At 38.9% G+C, this 23199-nt stretch overlaps 1 protein-coding gene across 7 annotated transcripts in view; it reads left to right on the top strand.

Annotated features, from left to right (window-relative positions):
- Positions 1-23199, top strand: part of ATP2C1 (ATPase secretory pathway Ca2+ transporting 1) — a 63598-nt gene that overhangs the window by 13214 nt on the left and 27185 nt on the right. The window contains exons 1-5 of one of the 7 annotated variants that reach the window (XM_041466183.1): positions 3852-3953; positions 4618-4768; positions 18829-18939; positions 19843-19959; positions 21521-21610. In XM_041466183.1, coding sequence (XP_041322117.1) covers positions 4763-4768; positions 18829-18939; positions 19843-19959; positions 21521-21610 — 324 coding nt within the window. In that variant the 5' untranslated portion in view covers positions 3852-3953; positions 4618-4762. The other 6 variants (XM_041466182.1, XM_041466184.1, XM_041466180.1 and 3 more) reach the window with 6 other exon arrangements.

Raw genomic sequence — 23199 nt, forward strand, 5'->3', positions numbered from 1 at the left:
AAGGATCATATACTAACCCTTTCCGACCCAAACTGAAGTCCTATAGAAAGCTTTGTCCATATTAAAATATTATCAATGATATGGCTCAGAAAAATGTCTCTTGTTATAATGTATCAATAAATTCCTATGAGATTAACAAAATTTGTAATAGATTTCAGTAGCATTACTCAACACTGACAAGCTTTAAACAAATGCATCTTGAGAAGGATACTATAAAACAATACTTTAGAAGAATCTGGAAGCTCACTTCAGAGCAACAAGTATTTCAAATGCTGTCATGATCTGAAAAGTAGCTTCAACAAAATTCTGTGTAATAAATCTCTAATCTGTGAAACATGCAGTTATAGGTAGCCTTGTTATGTTTAAAATACATTTTGCTGCTTTTGGTAGCGCATGGGAGCCATTGAGATGAAGCTGAATTGGTCAAAATCCCAAAGACTAAACCAAACTTGAAGTTCATAGAAACAAACTGCAGGTTAAGGCCTATCCGTTTTATGTCATTAGAGTGAATTCTCCCTTTTTCACTTCCAACTGATTGATGGTACTTCCTGGAATATCATGTATTTACTACCTTTTAATTTTTCCAAGCTTTCCAGAGGCCTTTAATTCTTCTGAAGAAATAGAAAGGCAGCTAAAACCAGCATTCTGGATTGCTTCTAGATTCATACAGAAGTTATGTATGCTTTTTTTGCAGCTGCCTGTTATAAAACCCAATAAGTAATCAAAACCTAGACAACCAGTTCCCTTTATCAAATCATTAGTTTTTAGCCCTGAAAGCCTAAGGGAGAAGAGAAAGTACTGAAAGTAGGAGTACCTATTCATGTACCCCATACCTGTTCTAACCTTTTGGCTGTGCCAGAACAACCACCTCTGATTTAATGAATGAAATCTGTATTCACTGATGTGCTGGGTTATTCCAGACATGAATCAGTTCCCACATGAATCCAGGTGTGGGTCAGTCTGGGGTTGTGGGTCTGAAATAATCTCCTGGCTGCCTGCTGCTGACAGCCACTTACAGAAGGCAAAGTCTGACTTGGCCATGGATAGGAGGTAAATGATGAGAATTTCATGGGGAAAACGACAGGAAGGGGATGAGGTGGTGGTGGCTGGGTGGCAGGAGCCCCTTTTTGTTGATGCAGAACACTAAGGTGGTGCTGTGCGGCATTGAAACCTGGTAACACAGCAAGAGAACCCCTGCCTTGGGCAGGGGTCTGCTTAGGTTGCCATTGAACACTCATGAAACTCTGCTCTCCTGAATGTAAACCTATTTCCAGAAGGTTTGTTTGCTTTTATGAAGTATTTTCATGACTATGAACTAGAAAGAGAAAATGCTAACAACCACCAGTGTTCAGTCTTTTCCAAACCTATCAGTACAGCATATCCTTTCAAGTACTTTTCAAAAAAAAATAGATTCTAACTGCGACATTTAAGGATTGTTTGTGTACATTTTTTCTGGTTTGTATACGTATTTTCACTGGAATTATTCTGTTTGGGCGAGACATGTTTGCTTACTGGAAATTCAGACGAGCATTTCACTGCAAGATTTTTTTTTTTAAGATTAAAAGAAATAAAACAAATATTATTGTAGTTTGTGAGTACAACTGGCTACAACAGTTTACTGTAAGCCAAACCTTTTTTTAATTTCAGACTTATCTCTACAATCATATTTTAATAATGTGCTTTGGTTTGCCAAATAATGCCTTTGCCACACACTTTAATGCGGCCTCCTGAAGATATTAAGGCTGTCCTAATACTCTTGTGAATCAAGCTCACATTAAGGACGGGATTTGTGAAGAAACAACATTTACCAGCAGTTGTAAATAAAGTACTTTGAGCATTTTTTATTAAACAGCCACTGTTTGCACGTGTGGGATATGTCAGAAACCGTAATATATTTTTCAAGGATGGATATAGTCCTTGTATAATGCTGAAGTGGCACTTCCCAGCTGCCTGGCAGCATCACAGGCTGTAATACTGCTAGATGTACATAATGTGAAAAAAAAAATTAAGCCTCAAAGATGAACGTTTTTTATTGTTGCAATAGAGTAGACTTGCTTTTGATTTCTTTTCTTGTGAGACACACGAACACAGAATGTTTCTTAGTATGCAGACTTCGTCACAGATATTTAGGTCTCAATTGTGAACAATCTCAATAATGTTCAGGAACTCCCATTCTTCTCCCCAAAACTTTTCACAATGTAAAGAAGTCCAAACATGTGGATGTAAACAGTATTAGGACCTACAGCTTTTGTTTTTTTCTCCATGAAATATTTACCTAAGTTTTTAATATTTAATGATAGCATATGATATTGAAAGCAAGACCTACCTGTTTTAACAAGGTAACTAAATGTTTTTCTTGTTGGGTGCATCAGTTTTGTGTTGAAATTGTGGCATTATAACTGTGAGCATGTCATGAGTGTCTTGGAGGGGTTCTTAGTTTGCTTTCATACAAGTTAACAGAAGCGCTGTCTTGGAGGACAGTCACTGCTACTTGTAGTGGGATACTTCATGGAGTAACCATGGAGATACTCAATTAACATGGCGACTACATGGGGCAGGTCAGAAATTATGTACTAGGCAATCTCAAACGATTAACCTGCCTGTTGTCATCCTAATTTCCTGAAAGCAAGTATCTGGAGCCTTTACTTTAAGACAACACTTGTAACTCTTCTTTACTTCTCAAAATATATTGACAAATCTATATTACATTAGCACTCGAAGTTATATTCAAAAGCTTCAAAATAAGCAAGGATGCTCTTTAGCTTGAAGGGGCATGCTATTATGGATTGTGAGATTCATTTGAAATGCTAAAATTTAGTTCTGTTAAATGCTGCTTATGAACTGACAAAGACTGAGTTTGGTTTCTTCAGCTGCTTAAGAACAACAAAGCCAAGGTGACAGGTCGTTAATCATGAGATGTCAATGCAAGTGCTTTTTTCAGACCATGTTGTCACTGCTCCTTTAAAAGTGGGATGTAAAGCCTACAATTAGCACGTCTTCAATAGATTTTGACCTTGAAAGTTGAAAGGTATTTTGTTCTTACTGCTAGTGTACATCATACCTTAAATTAAAATGAATCATCTCAGTGGAAGTTACTTTTACTTAAAAACTTCCCCAGCCGAAGAGCTCAGCATTGCAACTGTAGTTTCAAATAATACACCTTTGATGTCAAGAACATAACTGAGTTGATAAAGCATTTTTCCCTCCAGAATTCAACTAGTTATTAGGGTTGGTGCTTCCATAATTGGTAGCTAAAACCTACCTTTAAAATAGTTACCTGATGTGTTTTAAGATTTTTTTTATTGAGTTGATTTTTTTTTCTGCTAACATTTACATCATATGTTTTGCTAGCATATGGCATTTATATCATATGTTTTGCCAGCAGTGGTGCAAAACCATCCAGGGCTGCCAGCCTCGTCTGGCTGTACTGTAACTCTAATAGGATCTACCGAAGACCTTATGACGACTCTGGAAAGATTACCATTATTAGAAAAAAAAAAAAAATCACTTTTAGGGTGATCAGGTGTTCGAATAGGCTGCCAAGGGAGGTTGTGGAGCCACCATCTCTGGAAGTGTTCAGGAAGGGTCTGGATTTGGCCCTGAGTGTTATGGTTTAGGGGTCTCAGTGGCAGCGCTGAGGGCACAGTTGGACTGGATAATCTTAAAGGTTTTTTTCCCATCCTTGATGATTCTGATTCTACTCCATGTGCGTGACCCCGGTTTACATGGGAGGGCAGCAGAGCAGCGCTCGGAGGCGAGCGGGAATGACGGGGTTGTTTTCCCACGCCAGGAGGGCCGGGTTTGGCTGCCGGCGCTGGCGGCGGGCCCGAGGGCACGGGCCGGGCCCCTCAGCGCAGCCCGCTGCTCCTCGCTGCCCGCGCCGGCCGCTCAACGCCGCCTCCGGATCCGCCTTCTCGCGGCAGCGTGCGGCTGCTGCCCGGGCAGGGGGCGAGGTGGGCACCGGGCGGGCGCTTCCATGGCTCCCTGCAGGAGCTGGGCGTTCACACGCGTTCATTTTCAACCGCGGCGCGGCTCGGCTCCCGCAGCCTGCGGAGCTGCCCGGCGCTGCGGGTGAGGCCGCTCCGCCGCGCGGGGCTACCGGGGCCGGCACCGCGCGGCGACCGTGCCGGAGCCGCCGCTTGCGCCTCCGTGCGCTGCCCCAGCCGCCTCCCCCGCGCTGCCCCGCGGCCTGCGCTACGGTGCGGGCGGGGCCGGGCGGCCGAGGGGGCTGCGGGCGGGGGTCGCTTCGGGCAGGCAGAGCTTCCCTTCGCCGCTCCCCTGTCTCCCGCCTGGCGCCGAGGATGCGGGGTGCGGGCAGAGCGGGGAAGGGGGTTACTTGGGGTGAGGGTTTATTTTTAGGAGCGAACGCCCCTCCCCGGGCGGGACGAGGCTGTTAGAGGCGCTGGTGGCGAGGGGGAAGCGGCGGCGCTGCTCCTCCGCGTTGCTGGAGCTGCTGGGCGGCTAATCCTAATCCTCATCCTCGGTGGTCTCTGACAGCTCTGCGGGCTCCCTGGGTGTGCGTGTGCTGCTCTGCGCTGGGCAGCCTATACGGCTTTTTATTTCGTTGGGTTTTTTTAAAATAATTTTTTCCTCTTTTAGCGTTGGTTTCTCTTGCAGATGTTGCTGCAGGTGGGGGCAAAGGGAGCACTGTGATTGCCTGGGATCTTGGGGCATTTCTCTCTTCACCTTTCCGCTCCCGCTCCAGCGCTGCTGTTGCTAAAGACTTTTGTAACTATCGACTCAAGTACAATTTCGATGGAAAATGAAGGTAAAGGTCTCATCAGAGTCACTGACTTCATTGGAGCTAAGAGGATTTTTGCATGCAATTTGGTGACAACTCCTACTGGTGCGTGTGTATGTTTTACCGTTCCAGGGGTTCGCAGGGTTGCTCTCGTGTGCTAATCTTGTGGTAGGGATTTTGATCTGCATTTCGAGGTTTAAGATTTGTAGCATCATCGTTTTTCTTTATTTGTGCTGCTGCTTGTTTGAACTGTCAGATTTTATTCTTTCTTCATATACAAAATATCTATTGTGCTCCGTGTGTTTGGAATAGAAATATTTTATTTAGACAGAAGCTTCTTAGCATTAGTTGCTTCGCGTTAGCTTAGATTACATGATTCTCCTAAATTTATATTTCAGGGTGAGATTGAGAAGCATTAGTTGCCTTTTACTTTGAAATATTGTGTGTATTTATGTGTTCTTGAAAATGACTCAAATCTGCTCTCTTGGACAGTATTTAATTAAAAAGTGACACTGAAGTTTTGAGTGCTGAAAGAGGTAGATCTATTGTGCTTTCCCCTTCTTGTCTAATTTGGAAATTACTTAACCTGGGGAATTATTTCAGTTTTCTGCTTCTGGCCTTCAGTTTATGCTCTGGGAACCTTGAAAGCCCCTGTGCTTTGTGACAGTGAACTTCATTGATTTGGTTTTTTCGTTTTGTTTGTTTCTCCTTCTGTTTGACTCTGTATGTTGAAAATCTGTAAAATTTATTTTTTTACTGTATATATATAAGAAAAGAAACATTGATACCGCCCCCCCCCCCCCCACCCCCCCCCCCCCCCCCCTCATGTCATCACTATTCTCTGAAAATGGGCGGGGGTTTAAGTGGCTACTGGATTTCCTTTGCTACAGGTTGTTACATGACATGTTAGGTGCTCTTTTTCCTCCCACCCCTGTCTGAAAATAGGAGTGCTTTTTCAATTGTTTGACTTGAATGAAGAACTAAATTGAGATTGAGGGATAGACCTAAGTTATTTTTGATGGTGGATATTTTTCTGATTTGAAATGTGGTTGTTGTGGATGACTGGAAGGTTGTGGTAGATGTGAAGTCCAACCCACATTGAAAACTGTGTATGTAGGTTGCTGTCATCTAGCATTTCAGAACTTTCTTCTAACTTTAAAATCATGTGAGAATATTTTAGATTCTATTGATCGTGGCCTCCAGCTGAATATTTGTAAAGAAGAGCGTGGATCTTGTTAGGTAGCAGGAATTTTGAAGTGCACAGAGCACTTCTAGAAGGTTGGTCTTTGTTTTTAGGGGCTGGATAGCTGACAGAAGTGGGGTCAGTGCCTTTGCGTTGCAGTCACTGTTGCAAGTGAAAGGGTTTTGAATGGGCAACGCCCAGGAGCCGGGGAAGGCAAGCAGAGATAATACCACTGAATAGAATTACACTTAAGGGAAAAAAAGTATCTGTGTGCCAAAACCGAAATGGCAGAAAGACTTTTTAATACCTTGCAGTTCTGTTACCAAATAAATAGTGTATCATAGATGGAGTGTACAGTCGAGTTGTGTGTGATAGAGTGGCTCTGTGTTCTATTCTTCCAAATACACAAAGATGGCATTTCTTCTGGAATAAATAATATACTATGCATAAAAATTAGTAATATTTCTATGATAGAAATAACATTAAAAAAGCTTTGGCTAGGAGAAAGTACTTTAAGATCAGATGCATATTTCAAAGGCAGAAATAAAGGCTGTGGTTTATTGAGGATTTTCAAAATGGAATAGGCTTATGGGGCATAGGAGAAAATTATGTATGATTAAAAAACTGAAGTGGTTCTCTGAACACATGAATTACTACTTCTCCACTATTTCTGCTCCCATATCCCTCCATCTCATAATTAATTGAGCCTCCAGATGGGCATGGGTATTTACAACAGTGTACTGTCTGTTTGGGTGTTCTTGGTATTTCTGAGCCCTTCTTTTTCTATCAGTGTGACATTTTGAGGCAGCTAGACACCAACAGCTTTCATATTGGAACTTCTCAGCACTCTTGATGTTCCTTAATGTATTTTTTCCTAGCTACAGCTGAATAATCTTTGTAATCTTGTGTTACAAAGACTACATTTAGAATGTTTTTAAGCTTTTTTTTCCCTCAAGTACGTGTTTGGAAAGTCTCTTAGGTTTGGATGCTGGGCAAGAGATGGCAGATTTTAGGGGTTTTTTTTCCTCCTTTATTTGAAGGAATAGTCAAGATGGGGAAGTGATGAGATGGTTAGGAAAAGTGATGTTTTTCAGTGTTAATTCAGTACTCATAAGCAGTATTATGTGTTTATGTCCAGCCTAATTAATGTTTTGTCCCGAGACTTTGTGGTTCCTGTTTCTTGCCTTGGGTTGATTAACTTCCGCAAAAGTTCATGTTTCTCTTGGTAAACGGGGAAGAGAGAATTTCCCATCATAGGAAGACCTCTGCTTGATCCTAAACCTATGATTTAGAGGAATGATTGTATTTCCATTTGGGAAGAGTGAGTTTTGTGGCTTCTTTCCGTAAGACGAGCTTTTTCTTAAACTGTAGGCAGTTAAGGAAATCTTGCATTGACAAAACAGTTTTGTAAATTTTGGATCTCTCCATTGATACCTCTGGGCCATTTCAAGTAATTTTTTGTAATGTAGTCTTAAATTTTTTTTCTCCCTCTTATCAACGTCTTTTAGTTTGTGATTTAGTCTGTTTGTTTGAATCAGGATCACCTTGCAGAAGTCTGCCTTTTAGTAGAAAAATAAAGAACAGGTTTCATAGATTTTGAGCTTCTTTGAGGTCAGACCATGACCACAAGTACAAATTGTTAAATAGGAGTCCTGTTTTGTTTTCAAGGCCTTTAGGTAGGATTCATTTTAATATCATTAAGACCTGAATGGAAGAGGTCAAAGTAACATTTTCCTGAAAAAAAGATTTTCCCAAAATCATGTGGAAGGTTGGTATAAAAATTCAGACCAGACTTGCTGCATGAAATAAAACATTGTGTGGTGATTCAGAAATCCTCCTTGATCCTCATTGTTTTGAGTCCTAGTTAATTTTAGGTAATCTTCAAAGATGATGGTTAACTTCAGCCTATGGTCTGTAGTAATTTCAGGATAATTGTGATGATTGGATAAATAGGGAGATGTAAGTGAAGACTGTTTTATTTCTTAGAAAAAGGTACTTTAGTTCTTCATAAAATCTTGACAGATCAAGATTTGTCTTGTGCTGGAAGTGCAGTTGAATTTCCTAGTGAGTTTCATGGGTGGTGGTTTTTGGTTTTGGTGGGTTTTTTTAAATGACAAAAATGGGCTTAGTTGCTAAGTTATAAGACTGAAGATCAGTGAATAGATTTTGGGTTTTGGGGGCACCCTGAACTGGCTCATCATGGATTAGGCAGCTGTAAGTACTAATGAAGGGGTGGAGCATGTGTACATGCAGCAGACAACAGAGGGGGGAGGGATGCCTGTGGCAGCAGTGGCTTGAAAACAAATTAAACGGCTCCAGAGTGGCATCATCAGTTGTTCATTAAGTAATATCCAAAATAATCAGATTGAAATTTGTGATGGGAAATTTTGGAGGTTCTCAAATGGACTTGGTGTTACCACAGCAGTTCAGGTTCCTTTTGGAATGTAGATGATTTCTTAACAAATTAGCAGGTGAAACAAGAAATTTGATATCCATTGATTACAGTTTTTTTACTATCTACAGCTTGTAGAAAGCTAGAAACGAATACTTCACACTTATGTTGGCAGAAGTTACATCTTTTGAACTTGAGGTTAAGATGATGGAAGAGAATTTTTCTCTTTTTTCAAAAAAAGTGTTTTTACTGAAGATCAATTCTATTCCTATATTTAAACAGTGCTTCGATAACTTAAATTACTGCTAAGTTAATGTAGCTTAGAATTAATATGCATTACAAACATGTATTTCCTTTTTTAATGAACAGTTAGAGTAATCTTTTAATCTGTTTGGTTGATGGAGCATTAGATAGTTTTAGCCTTTTCTTTCCCCTTTTTTCCCCATGCAGGTAACTTGCAAATGTATAATAACCTAGAAGTGATTTAACATGGTGTCAGTTTGGTGTCATGGTGGAGTTCAGATCTTGCAGAGTGTATGTTTAGTTATTTTGCTTGATTTGTAACTTCTTTACTTGGAGAGTCTATGGTACACGTAATCTCATGGTGAGGCAGAAGGAGCATTGCTGTAAGGAAAATGCAAACAAAATTCAACAAAAGAGAAACAAACATCTTTTCTTGTTTGTTTTTTTTTGGTGAAGAGTGACAAACATGCAGTGATTTTTGAGCATCATGGGATGCTTTTCTGTAGGACTGAATAAAAGGGTCTCATAGTTGAAAAAAGATCCTGCTTCTGAGCTGTGTTCCTGTGCTAGTGTTGTGTTGACTCTCATGGTTGTTGAGTTTGTCTGGCTTGCAGGCTTGGCAGAAGGTTAGCCCAGCCCTTCTTTCCCCTTGCCCTTGTTGGGCAACTTTCTGTTGAGCTGGAAAATTGAATGGGTTCGTGAAGTGTTCAGGTAATGTGGAAAAAGGTGAGGGACAGAGGAGTGAGACCTGTTAGCTTGGCTCAGTTCCTGACATAATCATGGCTCCATTTAGTATCAATTCACCCACAGGCCATGGTGGAAATTTGCAAGAGTGACATAAGTTAATAAATAGGTTTTTAGTTGTGAGATCTGCTTTTGATCCGGTGAAAGAGTTCAGATGATACCTAATTGACGTTGGGTGATAAAATTGACATTTGCAGTGTGGTTTGTAGAAGCTAGAAGGAATGATAAAGTTACAATGCAGAGAAGAGAGGGAAAATAAAATGCAGTAATCAAGGTATAAATTAGGGACAAGCATCTGTTTCTAGTTATTTGTTTTGTAAACATTCTGCTCCAAACAATTAGAAAGAACAAAATGGATAATGGGTTAACAGATGCCATCTACAGCATCTTCTACAAAGGCTTTTAAAATACTTTTAAATCATACATTTTCTGCAGCACTTTTTTCTGCATACATAATTCACAAAAAAAAAAAAAGCATCGTGAATACAGTGTTGCTGCTTGATACCAATCATAAGAAAATCTATTACTGTAAGTAGAGTAATTATGCAGTGAGTTATGTTTGCTTTTAAATTGACACTGACAGTAGCTTGGTCCTGAGAACTGTTGTAAACAGTAAATTCAGTATTTTTTTACTTAGAAATTTGTTTTATTGCATTATGAAGAGAGTGCGTAGCTGTCAAAGATATAATCAACTATGGGGTCTTGAAGCTTCATTATTTTTAACAAATATGGAGAGAATATTTGTATTGCTGTTTTTGCTCAATACCAGTATATGGCAACTAAATTCTGCATGTCATGGATACATTAGTAGCACATCACAGGGTGATAAGGTTCTTCATTTTAGTGTTTGCCATTCAAGTGCCATCCTTGATTCAGGGAAGATCAGCACTTCAGAGTGTTATGAGATACAAGCAGGCTGTTGGAGAGCAGCCATATGATCTTATTTCTAAGCTTAAATGTTCTCTTCTAGAAAGTTAGTGACTCTCTGGCAAGATGAATGGCTGGTACTTAGACCCAAAGTTGTTTGGCCTTTAACTTGTAAAGGGCTTCCAGTGAATCAAGGATTTAAGCTGAAGCAGGAGCTATTTAGAGTCAAATGAGGTATGGCCAGCAGGGCTCTCTTCTTGGCTGGTGAGTTTCTGAACTGATAAGCTTTGCTTTCATCGAGGCACTAACATTGATTTGCCAATTTTAGTGTGTGCTTAGGATTGTTTATCTTTTTGTTCTTCTGATTAATAGGTAATGACAAATGTAAGAAATGTCCAAGCAGGCTTTTCCAGTGTTCAAGGAGTTTTTTTTTTTTTTTTTAACAGGAAGATTGAAAACAGAGAATTTTGGCCAACCAACTATAGATAATTCTGATGTGTTTGTCTTTGTGGTAAGCTGATGGCATCTCCAGGCTTTCAGCAATGAGGCTTTAAAGCCATTATAGTACATCCTCCAGAGTATGCATAGATGCTCTAGATGGTAAATCTTTTGTAGAAATGAAATAGAAAATGTGTTTGGCATTCTTAAGTTTCCCCTGTATTCTACATTAAATAAGCTCAAGGAAGATAAAGTGGTGTTGGAGGTTTAGCTGGATTTTTTTTGCCATTACTCTGACAGTCAGGAGCACTGCAGTCAGGTTATGGTATGATTATTTTTGTGAAATGTTTTCTCTAGCTAGAGAGCAGGCAGTTGTCACTCACAAGGTTTGCAAGATAACCACACAGTGTATACTATGATTAGAGCGAACTGCCCATCTTTACTCTTTGCTGGTAGCCTCTGCTCAATGTCCTACTTTGTTTTTTAAATTAAGGAAGACATGGGGAAACATCCTGAAAGAGTAAAATGTATTCCAGTTGTGGAGACAGAGAGACAGAGAGTTGTTTCTCAGAGAGTGTTCTTGGAAAGTATTTTTAGGACTTGAAAATAGTTCTTGAGCGTTATAGACTATTATAGACTTAATAAATTGCATGTTAAATGGATCATCTTAGTCTTTATTATACTGCCTGAAGTAGATGGGGCTGGGGAAAGGTCGCTTAAATATTTTATGACTTTTAAGGTAGCACAGACATTGAGATTTGAAATGGTCAGTGCCAGTGTTTGATTCTGCTTCTTATTTTGTCAGAAATGCCTAAGTTGTGTATCAAAGACTATGGTTATACATTATGGTTGTTTCTTGGCCATAGTGAAAGTCCTAAGCGCTGCTGAAGTGGTACTGGAATATGAGGCAGGGTTTTTTTCAGGCTTACAGAGCAGCTTAGCAGGTTGTTTTCATAATTTGGGTGTTTATATTTCTTTGGTTAATGGGTGGTGTCTTGTCCTTTTTCTATAAAGTATTATGAAATGACACACAATAGCAAGGGTCTGAAACTGTGACCTCCCAGGATAAAATTACTCTAGAAGGAGAGCTCATTAATGCAAATTAGCGTTTTTCTTTCCTTCTGGCTTTTTTAGAGTCAGAACTTTTCTGTGTTAACTTCCTTTGATGTTGGGGCTCCTGGTAAATGTTTTAACTAAAATACTGTTGAATAGGAACAAATTTTTTCTTTTTACTGTTAGAATACAGGATTGCTGCAGCTGTTTCCCCAGAAGTGAAAAATCATCACACTTTTCCAGAGGAGTACATTCAGTAAGAGACAGTAGACAGTAACTTCAAAGCCTTCAAAAAGTATTTCTTTTTCTGAGCAAACAGTGCCTGGTAGAAAACAAGAGGTTCATTAGTTTGCAGACTTCAGTTTTTCATGGGGCGGGAAGGGACAGCTCTTTGCAGTGACAAGCAAAATACTCTTTTTGCAAATTGGTTGCGGGTGTTTGTGTCAAATAAGTGTTGGCCCTTCTTGTTCTAAAAGTCTTATTTCCCACAGAGGTATGTGTCAGGGTTTAATGCTCTCTGACCAGGTTCTTTTAGATAACCCACATAAGAAGGGTGCAACATTGAATATTAGGGCAACAAGACTGGTGAAGGTCTGAAGCACAAGTCTTATGAGGAGCAGCTGAGGGAGCTGGGGTTTAGCCTGGAGAAAAGGAATGGCCCGAAAGGAGGGGGTAGCCAGGTTTGGGTTGGTCTCTTCACTCAGGTAGCTCATGACAGGACAAGAGCACATATCCTCAAGTTGTGCCTTGGGAAGGTTTAGCTTGGACATTAGGAGGAATTTCTTCACAGAAAGAGTGATTAGACACTGGAATGGGCTGTCCAGGGAGATGGTGGAGTCACCTGGAGGTGTTTAAGGAAAGACTGGATGTGGCACTTGGTGCCATGGTCTAGTCACCATGGTGCTATTTGGTTGTAGGTTGGGCCCTGATCTCAGAGGTCTTTTTCAGCCTAATTGATTCTGTGATATCAAATGTGTGTGTTTGAAGATACTTGATGTTGTGTGGCTTTTTTTATTTAGCAGAAGGACACATGCTTATTATGTTTTCAGTATATTTTAGAAGTATAGTTGGTAATTAGCAAAATGTAGACATTTCAATACACAGTTCAATTGCAATACCAATGTGATTCCCATTTCCTGTCTCTGTAGTATATGCACCATTGTCATGCTGCGCATCCTTCGTCACCAGAAAGGATCATGTGGGTTGAGACCCCATATGGTGCTCCTGAGATTTTGTGGTTCAGTGCGTGTGGTCACTGAGCAATGTGAGCCTGACCAGCATGGGGGGATGCAAACTCAGACATTAGCATTCTTTTGATGAAATCGGGTAGAAACATTCACACCACCAGTTGATCCACTCAGCTGACTGAGGTGGTGTTTATCTAAAGCAAAGGCCACCCTCCTGTCCCACTGTGTAGAGGTCAAGTCAGCCTCTTTGCAACAGCAGTGGTTTGTCACACCCTGTGTTATTTCCTGAGCTTCATGGGTGCTTCACCCTCGCTCATCTCCTACAAGCCTTCTGATGCAGGGCTTTGTGGTCAGTCACTGTACTTGAATATTTATAATATCCAAATTTACAGGAGTTTGAGGCTCATTTGAGAAGTTGCTGGTTAATGACAGTTGGTGTTCATGATTTAATCACATGTAAAGTACACACAACTGTATCAGTGCAGTCTGTAAAATTAAAGCCTTTCTCAATATTACTTCCAATTTTATGCACATAATTAAAATATAGATAAATTAGTTCAAAAGCCAAGAATAAGACGGTAAAAATCAGAGTTTACTTAAGGTAAATTTGTAGCTTGACTTCAGTTATAGTTTGTGAACTTGATTGCACTGTGTTTTATTTATTTTATTAAGTCTCTATGTGCCACACTCAGCTGCTTCCGCCTGCTTATTCTGCTAGCATTACTGATTAATTTCTCTGGAGATTTAATTCCTGTTAAAATGTGGTGGATGACTGGTGAAGGTCTGAAGCACAAGTCTTATGAGGAGCAGCTGAGGGAGCTGGGGTTTAGCCTGGAGAAAAGGAATGGCCCGAAAGGAGGGGGTAGCCAGGTTTGGGTTGGTCTCTTCACTCAGGTAGCTCATGACAGGACAAGAGCACATATCCTCAAGTTGTGCCTTGGGAAGGTTTAGCTTGGACATTAGGAGGAATTTCTTCACAGAAAGAGTGATTAGACACTGGAATGGGCTGTCCAGGGAGATGGTGGAGTCACCTGGAGGTGTTTAAGGAAAGACTGGATGTGGCACTTGGTGCCATGGTCTAGTCACCATGGTGCTATTTGGTTGTAGGTTGGGCCCATGTCTAAAATTCTCAGCATCCAGGGTTCCAACATCATCTCACGCATAAAATCGAGTCATAGTCACAACCATGTAGAGTATTGCTGGTTTCAAAATGGTCTGAGAGCTCTTTGAGTGCTCCTGTCTGCCTTACCTCCACTTTCGGAATCCTGCTATTGCTTCAGGGGTTTGCTTCTGGCTGTACAGTTGGTCTAGGATTTACTGTAACTATTAAGTGTGCCTAAAGCCTTTTTTTGTGTGTGTGCTTGGCTTTTTGTGTCTTGTCATCACTCGGCCAGGGTTCTTTGGCTGGGACTTGTATTGAGATTCCAGAAGCACTTTGTCTTCTAAACAAGAGGGGGAGGGAAAGATGGCATAAACATCTAGTGAGATAGGTATTTTTAAGGGCATTGTTAGCTAGTGACTCTCTGGAATCACTGTTGTGATGCTGAGCAATGATCTATTGAAACAGGGAGCTTGATGATGCTTAAGATAGATAAGATAGTTCTGCTTTAAAGAAGACAGTTAAAAATGTGCATCTCCAAAACCTCTAGCCACAATCAGCAGGAGAGGATCTTGCAGTGATTCTTCATATCTGATGGAGCTGACAGAAAAAAGGATTACTTCCATTCTGGGTAGTCTTTAAGGAAAAGATGCATTTTGCAGCCAAGAGTCTTTGCCTAGTGGGAACTGTGTCCAAAGTCTGTGTTCATCCACAGGGAGAGTCAGACCTCTGTGCCCATTGACATCTTGTTGATCTCTAGTTCTGTGTGTTCAGGATTCCAGACAGTGCAGAAGAGCACTTGGTATTTAAGTGTCTTACTGTATGCATTGGTGTCTGTGTTGCTCCTGTGCACCTATTAGCCATGCTCTGAATTGTACAGACTTGGAGAAGAACATGCTTTATAGGATCTGAGATTTTGAAACCTTTTAGTGTATATCACACATAGCTTGATCATACAGAAAGTTTAGAAAATGGGAAGCTTATACATTTCAGTCTGGTGTTCAGTGTAATACCTTTTATTATGTTGAACACTACTGTTTTTTTCAGTGTGGGGAAGGTAGAAAAAAAATGGAAACTAATTGTTATGGTGCATGAGGAAGTCCTTATTCTTTTGGGATCCCACTAAAGAAAGGCATGAACACTTGAAAAGCAGATCACTACTGATAACTGAGAAAAGGCAATGGCAAGGTATAAAATCATATGCCCTTTCTGATGCTAGAATCCTTAGATGATACAGCTTTGGAAGGATCTCTGGACAAGGCATGGCACATTGTAGATCTTGTTTGCTTATTGCTCATTGTTGCTCGCTAGTACTGTTATGGGGTTTTACAGTACAGAGTCATCCATCAGTGATGGTAGTCAGGTCTGGAATCAAAGCTTTGAAGTGTCTCATGGACAAAGTGCTCTAATATCCTTACCTCATTAATAAAACTGCAGTTCCTGAGAAAGGTGCATGTAATATTTCAAGTGGGAAAGACAGCACACTGTACACATACTTAAAATGAAATGCACATCGATTAGTTACACATTGATTACGTGGACATTCATTAATTGTGCTATTGATTGGACACAGCGTGACTCAATAATGATTACACAGTATCTGTGATAATCTCGTACCTGAATGTGGGTCACTGACTGTTCACACAGTAATAATCTTACAGGCGGATCATTACAAACAAGTTGAAAGGTCTTTGTAGTACTTGTATGGCTTGAAAGGGGTTCAGTTTTACAGGGATTGATAGGACAGATTCAGACAGACTTAGGGAGCTGTTCAGATGGACCTGAAGATTCAGAAGGAATCTCAAAGAATCAGAATTTCTTTCAGTACCTCAACTTAAATTTCATTGTTTTTGTGAATATCTGGGCTTTTTTTCACTTTTGCTGTTCTCTATGGATTTGTTTCTCTGCTACGTTTATATTTCATACTTGTAGGTCAGTTGAATAGCTTTATATAACGTTTGGAGGGCTGTATATTAGCTAATTAGCCAAAGTGTTTTGGTCACCAGTTTGTATAAAAATAGATTTTGCTATGAGGGTGTTCTAAATTTTCAGACTGCTGTCAGTGATTGTGGGTCCTTCCATTTGCATTCTCTGAGCAAGAAGAGCTAAAAATTGCCCTTAAAAATAATTGTGAAAATATACTGATGTCAGTGAGCCCAGCTGATGGATAATGGACTCGTGGTGCTAAGCTGAGAAAAGCAATGGTAGCAGTAAGCTGTTGGTACTTCATGTTGGTCATGGTAGAAGGAAGGTAGGCCCTTGTAGCCTATGAGAAAGAAGAAACAGTAGCACATTGCTGTTAACTAATTGACTATATATTTTTTTCAGAGAAAACATAAGGGAACTCTGAAATTCTGGTAGTTTAAGCCTTCCAGACAAATTTGTATTTATTTTGATAAACATCCTTTGGTCACAGTTCCATGGTCGCATGATTGATGCATATTTCTTGGCCTAGAAATGATGCTGTGTACCTTGGAAGTGGTCCAAGAAAAGCCCTTCCTGAGGCACTGGTGTATTTTTGTTAGCTAGCATCCTGCTGCTTTGTTCCTTGGTGGAATTAGCTGCAAGTGGGGAATGGAAAGCTGTAGACATAGAAGCTTCAGTGGTGATGTGTTTGCTGCCTATCCCATACCTGACATTGGCCAGTATAATTTCTTAGCCCATATTTTCTTTATCCATAAATAAATCTTGGCCTGCAATGAAATACTGAACTATTTTAAGGCATCAACCGATGAAGAACGGAAAATTAATTGCAGCATAGGATGGAAAGAAATTTTGCTGTATGTGGGTTGTCTCCTTTGGTACAGAGTACTGTGGTTCTGGGAATAGCTCCTGTTGGGTACCTTAAAAGGTGTTGCGGGGGCCCAGATCTCTGGTGGGCAGCAGTGCAAAGGGCTGTAGAGAGCACTTGCCAGCAGTATAGAATAAGTAACTTTTCTGGTTTTGTGGAAGTAAAAGTAAAAGATGAATAGTAAAAGCAAAATCATATGCTTGAATATGGTCATTGTGGTCCAGCAGAGAGCAAGCACAGCTGTTTTTCAGATCTAAATCTTTTGGTGTAACCCACTTTATATTTTGTGAGGGGGACAGTGATTGATTTCTCATTGGCTAAGCAATTGAAATTTAATTTGTGGCAGTGTTAGACATTTGAAGCTGTTCTTTTCTGAACTGCAAGTGTAGTTTAATCTACAAAGATTGTAGAGGGTTTTTAGAAATTAGATGAGGATCCAGGCAGAATTATTGTACCATGTGTAATTCTGCTGTGGTGAAAGAAGCTGGTTATAAAAAGACTTTCTGAGCCTTTATCTTTCTGATTCTATATCAGATTTTCTCTGTAGTTTTTTTCTACCACATACAGTACAGCATTCCTTGTAAAAATGGGAGATAATGTGAATGAAATATGTTCAATATGACTGGCTTTATTGAGTCTGTCACAAAAAGGTTGTCAAAATAAGCTTTGTTGTTGCACTGTAGTTCTGTGCTAATGAAGATTTATTTGGAAAACAAACCTGGTCACTGAGAGAACCTTAACATTTCTGTTTAAGAATATTTAAATTCTTAAAATAATTTTTAAAAAACGTTATTAGACTTTCTAAAGCCCTCATTGATAATATTAAGGAAATAACCAGTCATGTGTCCTTTTTTGGAGTTGTTGTTTGTGTTTAGCAGCGATGTTAGTTGTTACAGGGAAAAAGATTTTTCTCAGCACTAGAATTTGTAATGGCTGTCAGTTCATTTCTGCCTGCCCTTACTGGGAAAGCATGGTTGCTCAGCATTTTTGTTAAGAATGTGGAATCATCTTGGTCAAAGTCATATGGTTGTGGGCTTGTTTTGGAGCAGCACTTAGCCTTAATGGTTTTCTGCCTTAAACTAGTGTTTGGTAGCTACAAAGAAAATGAGCTACAATAGTGGAGTACATAGCCAACAGTGTGCGATATAGAAAATGAAGATTGCCATACCTTTTCTGGGATATAAAATGCTGGAATCTTTTAATGTGTTGTCATCTTTAGGTACTTGTGTTTTAAGTCTCAGCACCCATAGAGGAGTTATATACAATACAGTAGTTATTTCCTAAAGCATAAACCTGCCAGCTGAAATGCTGTGCCAGTATAATGTGAAAGCCATTTCTGTGGTCTGCATCTTTGCATGTTAGGTCTCTTCCAGTTAATGCTGGGGGGATGTGTGTGCAGCATGAAGTGTTAACTGTGGGTGCAGTGAGACAGTCAGCAAGAAAAAAAGAGTTATCACTACGGCTTCTCATGTAAACAAAAATCAGAAACTCTGAAGTGTCATTAAATATCAAAGCAGTGCTGACCTATGCAATCGATGTTGTTATTGCGCTCTTCTGCAGTTCACAAAATTTTAGCTAAAATTACAGAAAACATTACTTTTTATGACATTGATTTGAAGCTTTTGTACTGTAGTCAAGTTTTATAGCTTCACTTGCATCTGTACTCTTGTTTGAGGTTTTCTTAGTGGTGTTTCTCCTTTCTTTATGTACAAGAAAATGTAAATAGGCCTGCTTAGAGCACCTTCATTAATGACTAGAAAGTAGGAGCAGGAAGGGAAATTTATCTGGAGCGACTTTCTGAGTAGATATTGATGATAATGAGCTAAAGGATTATTAAGTTATTTTGCTGTTAGGATCTTTGCCATCACTGAACATGTTGTTACAGAAATTAGTGTTCTCACTTGCATGTCCAGTGTTTTATTGTTGCAAGTGATAACTGCATGAAAATAAGCTGAATTGTAGATTATTTAAGTGCAATGTTTATAATAAACTGCCTTTGAATAGTATAAATACTTAATTGTTCTTAAATGTGTGGTTTAAAATAAAACACTAGCACTCTCCTTCCCTTCAGACTTTGGTTTTGTTTCTAGGTTGCACGTCTTCAAAAAATCCCTGATGGTGACAATGAGACAATGATTCCTGTACTGTCTTCAAAAAAAGCAAGTGAATTGCCAGTTGATGAAGTAGCAAGTATTCTGCAAGTAAGTAATTTTTTCATATCAAAAGAATATTGATGTCAGCAAACAATAAGTTTGATATTTCTTAAGGACAGATCTTGTAATTGCAAGCTGATGCATTGTCATGCGGTTTGATGTTACCTGCTTCTAAAAGCAAGTTGATTTTTAAATTGTTACTAGAAATTCTCTAATCTCTTAATATTTAAGGAAAAAAATCAGGCTTTTGCAGGGGGAGTGAGATTAAACTTGAAAAAGTTTGGATTTGTCTGCTTTGAAAATTGCAATTTGTTAATAAAAATCCTAGAGTCAGTCTTGCTATAAAATTCTGTCCTAGGTTTTCTTTTTTATTACTTCCATTTCTCTAAGGATTCTTTAATGTTCTTAATTTATTTTGGTAGCCTCCATCTTAAGTGGAGAAACAGGACTGAGAAAGCTACCCATTGACAGATTTATGAACCATTCAATCTGGGTTAATTTTCATGATAGATGGTCTTTTTTCATTTTCTGTATGCTCGACTGCTTGAGGAGTACACCATGATAAATGTTCGTCACTGACAACTCAAGATTTTGAAGCTATTGAAGTAATTTGGCTGAGTCACTAACTCCTGACATAACCCCCAAGAGTCTGAAGGATGCCCACAGTTTGGTTTGTTGTAGAGTTTTTTGCAGGGAAGATCAGCAGTCATTTACAGATGTGAAGCAACATCTGCTTCCATAGTTCTTCTGTGAATTTTTTGATTGAATTCCTTAAATACTGCCAGAGTTTTAAAATAATAGTTAGCTTTTATTGTCATACAAACAGTAGTACCAAGCTTGTCTTTCTGATGTTGCCCAAATTCATATAATCGAAGGCTGTGTATTTGGGTGTGAGAATTTACTCCAGCTTCTCAGTGTAATTGCTGTTTCATTCTTTGCATATTTTAATAGGCTAATCTTCAGAATGGCTTAAAAAACTGTGAAGTTTGTCACAGACGGGCATTTCATGGATGGAATGAATTTGATATTAGTGAAGATGAACCACTGTGGAAAAAATATATATCCCAGGTGAAGATTTTTGTCCTTTTTGCTTTTTTGGTTTTAATACTTTTCAGTAGTTTTGCTCTTTATTTTGTTTTGCTTAGCTTTTGTATACATGAACATACTTTGATAAAAGTGAGAAAAATCTAGTTGAGTGGGAAACTACAGCTTGTAAAATTTATATCTAGTTTACCTATTGAAAAAGCTTTTACTTAGGTATGTATCTATCAACATCATAGTGTTTTAATTGTGATTTGTTCTTAAATGTATGTTCATAGCTGTCCAAAGGGTGTCATTCATAACCAGCCTGAGGGCTAGAAAAGCAGAATAAACTTCCCTGTAGTCAAACTTGGTCCTGAGTTGTACTAAGATCAGAGAACAATGCATATGACCATTGGTAAATATTTAAAGGAATGTGAAATATGAAGAACTTGATAGGAAATTTCAAGAAGCAAAACTGCTGCCTTTGATCTGAGGGTGGAAGTGGGACCAGCCTTGATTCTGGTGTTCAGCAGAACTGGCAAGACTCAAGTGTGAATTTGTATCGTACCAGTGTGATATATCTCAAATACATATATACATATCTGATGTGAAAGTGTCACTACTTTCTCCTGCCTACCCATCCCACCTCCCAGCTATACAAGATATTTACACAGACGATTCCTCTAATGAATTTGTGATGTTAAATATGTTGGTCAGTGTTTGCTGCACCTTGGCTGTGCAGCAGTGCAGCCCTGAAGTTGCACTCTGTGGTTGACTCTGTGCTCCTTGGGAGAGATTAAAAAGACATTCAGTGCTTTGATGATGGTAGTGATGGGAACACATCCCATCCTGGCTATACTCTGGCATTAATGCTTTATTTTCAAGTGTGTAGGGTCAATTACTCAGATACAACAGAACACTTCTAAGGCATATTGCCCAGGATTATTTTAGATGGGATTTATTAAAATTCTTACTTGCTTTGAGTGTGATTATCAGATCTGCTTTTGGAATGTTCTTCAACTGAATTGTAGGAATGTTCTTTTTTTGTACTGTTTCTTAAAAAAAATCAGCACGTTAGCAACCAGCTGTCATAGAAGAAAGATCCTTTATTGTTTTAGCCTTAAAAAACTGTGGAAATTATATGATCTAAAAGGAAAACTTTTATCTTGTAAAAGAAGAAATCATGAATTGAAAGTTAAGAAGTATATTGCTACCTTAATAGTGATCAGTTGCTGGAACAGGATCAGTGTTTTATCTCAAAGACATTTTGAATGTATTTCAGGCTTCTTTTTGTATGTTTAAATACAGTATAAACAGTTATAGAAGATTATTCTTTTTGCATTTAAAATGCGAATCAAGAAATGTAAGAAATATTTTGTTCCTGTTACATATTGAATACAGTCTATTCAAGTCTTTGATATTTAAAAGAAAATGCCCCAAGTAAGCATCTGAACTGTAGAGTTAGCTTTTCTTTGCGCTGCTAGGTTATAAATATTTTAATAACAGAATAATATGTTTCAAAAATAGATCTGGTGCGCTCTGAGGGGTAGGTAAAATGGCCTTTCTGTCAAGAGTGTGGCTGAATTACTCTTCTGTTTCATTTCAGTTTAAAAACCCCCTTATTATGCTTCTCCTGGCATCTGCAGTCATCAGTGTTGTAATGCATCAGTTTGATGATGCTGTCAGTATTACTGTGGTAAGCAACTAAAATTCTGTCTTGGTTGGAAGTACTTGGGAGTGTGTGACCACATGTGTGTTCAGCATCACGAGAATGCCAGTGTGGGGTGGGATCACTTGATTGCAGTTACTGAGTTGGATTTGTGTGTTATCATTAAATCCATTTAGTTCATGACTGGATTTTGGTTTTTTTCTTTTCTTTGTTTGAGAGCAGAAATACATATCAAAATACATCCATGAATAATTTTTGGCTGCTTCTTGCATCCTTTCTCTTGGTAAAATGCCTGTCTTTAGCCATTTGTTCAGAGAAGCAATTTTTGCTGTGTTCTGTGTAATTTTAATCTAAAATTATGCTTTAATTTCAAATTGAAGCCAACAAAAACCTTCTGTGAATTTATTTGAAAGATGTAATCTTTTAAAACATGAAGTAAAACCTGAACTGTCTAGAAATCACAGAAGAAAGATAGAAGCTGAAATAATAAATTTTTGTAGAAGGTTGCAGTTAAATAGGGTGCTAAACTAGTGAGCCAAATATAGTACTCGTAACTGTTTGTCACTGCAGTTGGCACAGAGAAGAAAACTGTAATCCCTTTGACCTTTTAGGGGTCATAGGTGGTGACTGAAAATCATGATTTCTTTATGACTAGAGGCACGTCCTAGTTGGGTTTTTTTTTCTGTTTTGTCTTACCTCTGCACTTTCTGTGTTGACTTTACTTTTGGACATAACTCAGGGTAACTGGAGGTTTGCTCCTAACCCCTCTAAATTTTTAATAAAGAATAGTTGCCTTTGAAAGATAACCTGTGTGGCCTCTTAAAGATGAAACTTGCAATTTTGAATTTGAGTGTAGTTTGGAATAGTTTGTTGTGTTCCTAAGTTGGATGTAGATAAATTGTTGTATTATGAAATATATTTAATTATTGTGGCTGAAAGTTGACTTATTTCATGTTTTTCCCCTTGGTTAATGCCTTTAATTCTATTTCTTAACCCTCTTGAGCAAGGCAATGAGAAAAAACCAAGGCAGTTAGTGTAAGAGAGCAGTAATTTCTGCATTCTTTGTTACAGCCTGGGAAGAAATCTTCTAATAGCCTTGTGAACATTGGTGGAAATATCTTAAAATAGAGAGAAAGTGTTATTGAATTGAAATTATCAGCTGTGCGTTTTGTCTAACTTCTAACTAACTTGTACTATTTCGTCTTGTTAGTATCAATAATGCCCACTTTATCACCAAGTGAATATTTGTTTTATTTCATTTTCAGATGATAGTGCACTTTTTCTATGACTATACGTTGTGTTCAGAGCCTTGGAAACAAAACTCATTTGCTACTAAAGATCAGTGACGTACATTACTTTTGGTGGCATTGCTGTCTTGAGCTGCTTCTGCCATCCTTTTAGCTCTGCTGGTACAAATGTTAAACTTCTTGTCAGGACTAGGAACTGATGAAGATTAAAACAAAAATAAAATCATTAAATACTTTCCATTTGGCTTCTTAATGCAAGCCATTACACACAGACATAAGTTGAGAGACTGATGTGAGGCTAGGAATGCAGAGTTTTTCAGTTATTGTGCTCTGTGGGAGTATAATATAGCCTCCAAAAACCATGCAGCT

Source organism: Pyrgilauda ruficollis, unplaced genomic scaffold (assembly GCF_017590135.1).
Source record: "Pyrgilauda ruficollis isolate IOZ18807 unplaced genomic scaffold, ASM1759013v1 scaffold2, whole genome shotgun sequence".
Classification (NCBI taxonomy): domain Eukaryota; kingdom Metazoa; phylum Chordata; class Aves; order Passeriformes; family Passeridae; genus Pyrgilauda; species Pyrgilauda ruficollis.